Genomic DNA, 6,121 nt, shown 5'->3' with positions numbered 1-6,121 from the left:
TTTTGTTTTGTCCCGCCACTGTCCCCCCAGCCAGTGGTACCCAAACATTCAACAAAAGAGCAGTTTCCTATTTCTCCGGGTCTGAAGAGGGCGAGGATGGCAGTGTGCGAGACACGGCCTCGACACTCCCGTCCCCCTCTCCTTATGCCAGCGGGCAGCAGGGCACGGTTCGAGGACGATATGCGTTCTCACGCGCCCCCTGCCCAACCGTGGAGCCAGGTAAGTGTTGCACCGCACATTCAGACCCCACTCCGGGATGCTGTGCCTTCCGGGTCGGGTCCCTGTGCTCCACCTCGCTGTCCCACTGCGGGTACATCGGTGGTTCCCCTAGTTCCGCTTGTTCGGGTCCTGGGGGCCTGGCTAGCGCTCCCCAGACCGTCTCGCTGGCTCACGAGAACCATCAGACTCGGCTATGCGATTCAGTTCACCCAGCGGCATTGGCGCGGGGCGCCTCGATAGCAGACATCTGTAGAGCTGCCGGCTGGGCGACACCTAACACGTTTGCGAGATTCTATAATCTCCGTGTAGAGCCCGTGTCCTCTCGTGTAGTTACCTCAGATGGTCAGTGTAACGTAGTTTGTAGATCGGGAAGAAGGAGGCGGGAACCGGCGATCATTAAAGATTTTAATAATAAAATAACCAAACACAAACTAGCGCAACAGCCCATCGCGGACGACTGTCTGAGTCTACCGCAGGGACTTCCATATGTAGCACTGCCCTTGGCCAGTCCATATGTGTAATTCCACATGATACCTCCTATAAGCAGGATGTGGCTTCCGTAGCGTTTCCCTACTTGGGTACGCTTTCCCAGTGTTATCCTATGTACCACTGTACGGAACAGCAGTGGCGGACACCTCTGCCTAAGTCCTGTCCTATCTTCCGCCCCAACTGGTGTGGGGGGACGTTACGTTCCGTCACCACAGTTGCTGTACCACCGCTGTACGGCCGAGGCACACCGCCTCGGCTCCTCAGCGAAAAACTGAATGTGCGTCTGCTCGCGCTCTCTCTGTATACCCGCGCTGCGGGGCGGGGTGCGCAACGCAAAGATCGCACGCCAACACTTTTTGGCTTGTTTTGTTAACACTCGAAGGTGATTGGTCTCTCTAGCGAAGATTCCAATTCGTCAGTCACTACTGACATACCGTCTCCATTCCCTCCTTCAGGGAATGAGGGTTACATACGTAACCGAGACGTTATTATTGTAATATTATGCACTTTGTACTGTAATGTTTTCTCACCGGTGAATGAGACATCTCATCGTAACTCAGGTTAGCCTCTGGTCTGCCTGTGCACGGTCATGAGTTTTGGAGGGACCGTGGCTTTAGAGAGTGATTTGCAGGGAGGGTGGGATCTTGCTTTCGAAGTTAGCCTCTCTGAAATCGCCTACCCTACCTTTAACAGTTATTTTAAATTGTAGTAGTGTTTCACAATTTAGCCTTGGTGAGCAGCAGTAAGAGTGCTTTCAAAAACATAAAAAAATCATACTGACACCAAACTTTTGAATGGATATACAGTGGGTACGGAAAGTATTCAGACCCCCTTGTCTGAATACTTTCCGTACCCACTGTATATATATACATACATACATATATATGCATACAGAAACTGAGATGCTCCTTTTATAGCCAAACATGACACCCTCACCTATTATCAATTCACCAGCTTACTCTGAACTGTTTCAAAACAGTTTAATTTTTTTAATTAAAAAATTTATAAAACAATATGTGTGTGTGTGTGTGTGTGTGTGTGTGTGTGTATATATGTATGTATGTGCACACAATGTAGAAAATAAATAAAGGATAAATAAATATCCTTTTCTATCTATATGCCAATTAAGACAATAATCTGCTCAGTGGTTGTGAGGTAGTTCTGCGTTCAACACAGCATGTGATGTGTGTGTGTGTGTGTCAGTGGGACTTTATTTGTCAGCTTTAGTGTGTTCGTCTGCTCTGTCCCGCTGCCGTCCTCACTCAACATGACACTCACACACACACACACACACATGGCCATCTCTGAGTGTACGGCTGACCTGTCATGCCCACGGGCTCTAAACTGTCACCGCAGAGCAACATCAGAGAGTGAGAGTGAAGGGACAGTGAGCAAACAGGAAGTGAAAGGAAAGCAGAGGAACAAACACGCATCCAGAGTCAGTTAGTCTCCCATGGACTGTGAGACAGTTTCTGACTTTCTCAAACACACTCCAGACGTGCTGTCTGTCTGCGGGGCAAACATGAGACAGATAATCTGACAGCAGATAACCACCAGCCTGCCCGCAACACTCGTTTACCTAAACCACAGAGAGACAGAGGGGGAGATCAAATGAATCTGTGGTCTGAATTCCTGTCTGTGATAGTTATTTGTGCAGCAGGTTTTGTGATGTCGTGTTTGGGTTACAGATAAATGCTTCCTAGCTCATCTGCATGCTTCAAAAACCTGTCACTTGCTGATTTGAAGCCACAGTTAAAAATATATAATATGCATATATAGAGAGAGAATCACATTAGAGAATTGTATTAACTTGCAACATCATCCACTATTTAAATATTTTTTATTAAGATATTTTTTATTTAATAATTTTTTATATTTAATATTATTTATTTTCGATATTTGCCACCTTAAACTGATTTCAAGGGGTGTTTTTACCTGTATAAGGGCAGTTTTTCTAACCATATTCAATGTATACATCATCACATTCAAACAGTTCCGTTTGAATAAGACACTATTGTCTGTTCCCAGTGAAATTAAATAAATATCAACAAAATTTGCACTGCAGAAGTAACACAGAAGCAGCGTCTAAAGCAGCATTTACATTGCAATTACAATTGCATACATAATCCTATTAAATTAATGTTTTAAGTACATTTTGAATATTGAAATATAAAATGTTTCCTTCAAAATGAAATGATATGGAACTAAAACCAACAGTACGTGGTGGTGAGACACTGTTTTAATGAGTGAGTAATTGAGTCATTTATTCAACTGATTTGTTCAAATGAATCATTCATTAAATAAGCAAAGCAAGTGATTGTCTTTATGGATGAATCATTGAATTGATTTATTCAAAAATGCTTATTCATTCAGTAATACAATTTTGTTTGAAAATATTTTCATTGGTGAAGTAGAGCAAAAACAGACAATATCGTGTCCAAAATATAACTCACAATATTAGCACATTGTATATTGACTTCAATATCACATTATCAAACTATATCAGATTTGCAATTTGGGAAAAATGGCACACTTGCTCACATATTGCTCACAATATCATATAGAAACTATATCATATAGATATTGTATTAACTATATCTTCTATATACCGTATATATATATATATATATATATATACACACTTGCTCACATATTGCTCACAATATCATATAGAAACTATATCATATAGATATTGTATTAACGCATGCATACATATACCGTATATATATATATATATATATATATACTGTATATATATACGCCTCGCAAAGGTCATAATTTCCACAGAGAGAAGTTCCGCAGCTGCGGATAAAGGTTACAACAGCGACATTCAATTGTGAGAGTTTGCAGGCTAGAGAAGGTCTGCTGGCTGGAAGGTTTGCAGACTCAGGTTTTGTCATTCTGAAGGTAAAATGAGTTTCACTTTTCCCTCAATTCCCCTTTGATTTGGAGCCATGAGCCCACAGACACATTTGGCCTAGTTTTGCTGAGACCACCGTAAACTTTGAGCAGAATTACAGCCTGGCTTTCGCTCACGGTCTGAGAGCTGTAGCTTACAGATGTTTACACCAGAATGATAAATGTCTTCTGTAGCTTACCAACAGATGTAACTTATTCTCGCATAAGTTACTGTTTTTAATTACTCTCTTAATTTAAATTAACCACATATTTTACACTAAAACATCAATCTGCTTGAAGCTAAAGAGCCCCTATCGAGAGTTCAAATATTTGTTTATCTGGCCTGTAGCGGCTCCACTTTGGGACAGGACTGTGTTAGCAATCGGATTTGAAAAGCACTTATAATGCAGCCGCCATCGCTAATGTTGTGTGAGATTCGCCTGGAGTCTGTCGCAGAGATTAAAATCAGACTCTTGCTCTCGCTGTCATTTTTTCCCTTCCATAAAACAGTCAGAAGTGATGGGACCTGTGATTTGATTTATTTAATAGTATTTTTTTTTATTATTATTTTATTGTATTATTAACTTTACATTACTTTTTGATAGGTGGTATCGGTAAAGTTTTATAATTATTATTTTTTTTTAATGGATAGGTGGAATCAGTAAAGTATTATTATTATTATTATTATTACCTTTATATTTATATTCTATTTTTTGATTGGTGAAATCAGTCAGGTGTTATTTATTGTATTTTATTTTATTATTTTATTTTTACTATTTTATTTTTAACTTTATATTGTGATCTTATTTTATTACTTTTATATATTTTTTATTTGATTTGATTAGATTTTTTTTAAATGTATATAGTGAACTTTTTTTGCATTGTGTATGCACTTTTTTTGATGGGTGGAATAAGTTTTGACTTTATGAAATGAGGTATGCTGATGTATGGCTTAGATCTGTCATGTTCCCAAATGTTTAAGAGAGACAAGAAGATAAAATAGTTTGTTTGCATTATCACCACAGGAATATCAGTGCAGCACCTTAAGGTATAAAGAGTCTGGATGAATACAGTATGCTCGAGATACAGATAAAGTCTGCAGTAACGCATTTAATTTAGCATTTTTTATCTTGTACTTTTGCGACTACAATTTCTGGTAAAGTAATTTCACTGTTTAGAAGTTTTTTTTGGAAGCAACATTGCTGAGACCAAAATAATCAAATAGATTTTTATTTAATTTTATTTGTTTGTTTGTTTGTTTGTTTGTTTATTTATTTTTCTTGAGGCTTTTGGTTCAGAGCCAAAAAAAATACAGTGTAAAAAGAGACTTGTGAGAGCAGGAGGAAAATTTGCAAAGTTTGAATCAAGCAGCTGAAGCGAATGCCTCCACAGACAGTCCATTTACTGTACAGCTTTCATTAAAAACATCAGCAAACAATCTGTCTGTACACTTATCTCAGTGTCAGACCAGAAGTCATTGTCTCTGTCTTATTTCACATTGTCCTTTCAATCATAAAGCTATTTTCTTCTTTCTGAAGGTCGTGACGGTAGCATTGAAGCTTGACTTGTGTCTGTCTGAGGATTTTAAATGTGTGTCATTGTGTGTTTCTGTAGGACGATTACTTCAGAACCTGGAACCCCAACAAAGCACAAGACCAAGGTAAGAAGTTTCAGCAAAAACGTTTCTTGTTCAGAACCATTTTCTCGGTGGCTTTTATCCATTTATCCACCTGACCCTGTAGTCTCATCTCTGTCTCTCTCTCCTAACTGTCCTTTCTGCTTCATACATGCTGTATCTCTACCCAGATTAATCATATAAAAAAAAACACCAATCAAGTGCTGGAATCTTCATTTCAGTGTATCGATCCTCGTCTCTGCTCCAGACATTAATCAATACAGAGAGCCAAAAACACACACACATAGCTAAATGAAGACATATCATAGACTTCTGTTATTTTTATAGAAAGATAATTATAATCAGACCTACCCAAATCCTAAAACAAAATGTGTGTATCTCATTCTTGAATAGTTTTTGTGATTAAGGGCAGTGGCAGATTTAGTGATTTGGGGGCCCTAGGCAAAATAAAGTAATGGGGCCCTATTCATTTACACACATTTACCTAGATCAACCTTGAGGTTCCTTTTTTGTTGTGATGCTTGCTGCTGCACAGTGGTGCCCCATAGCACATTCATTCACAAAGCAAGATGGCGCCGATGATGATGGCGGCCTCCGTGGCGTGCTCTGCAGAATCAATGGGGAAATCGCGCGGCGGCGGGACATGCTTTTACATCAACGAAAGGTGGTATACAGATGTAACCATGTTAAAGAAGATGTGCTGTTCAGATCTAGAAACGCTTTTCATTAACTGTAAGCCTTTCTACTCGCCGCGGGAGGTTTGCTTTATCAGTACGAGGTCCTGCCCTCCGGGCTGTCCCTGTCGCCCCGGGTCTTCACGTATGTTGTGGAGGCATCCCTTGTTCCCCTGAGAGAACAGAGCATTCGCATTCTCAACTG

The 6,121-nt window shown here is 40.0% G+C and overlaps 1 protein-coding gene across 3 annotated transcripts in view; it reads left to right on the top strand.

Annotated features, from left to right (window-relative positions):
* Nucleotides 1-6,121, top strand: part of LOC107747099 (testican-1-like) — a 284,652-nt gene that overhangs the window by 155,013 nt on the left and 123,518 nt on the right. For all 3 annotated transcript variants that reach the window (XM_016561525.1, XM_016561524.1, XM_016561523.1), the window contains one exon: nucleotides 5,221-5,266. In XM_016561525.1, the coding sequence (XP_016417011.1) occupies nucleotides 5,221-5,266 (46 nt within the window). The remainder of the gene's footprint in view (nucleotides 1-5,220; nucleotides 5,267-6,121) is intronic.

This window comes from Sinocyclocheilus rhinocerous, unplaced genomic scaffold, assembly GCF_001515625.1.
Source record: "Sinocyclocheilus rhinocerous isolate Xijiao unplaced genomic scaffold, SAMN03320098_v1.1 scaffold168, whole genome shotgun sequence".
NCBI classification, from domain to species: domain Eukaryota; kingdom Metazoa; phylum Chordata; class Actinopteri; order Cypriniformes; family Cyprinidae; genus Sinocyclocheilus; species Sinocyclocheilus rhinocerous.
This window is presented reverse-complemented; position numbering and strand designations above follow the sequence as displayed.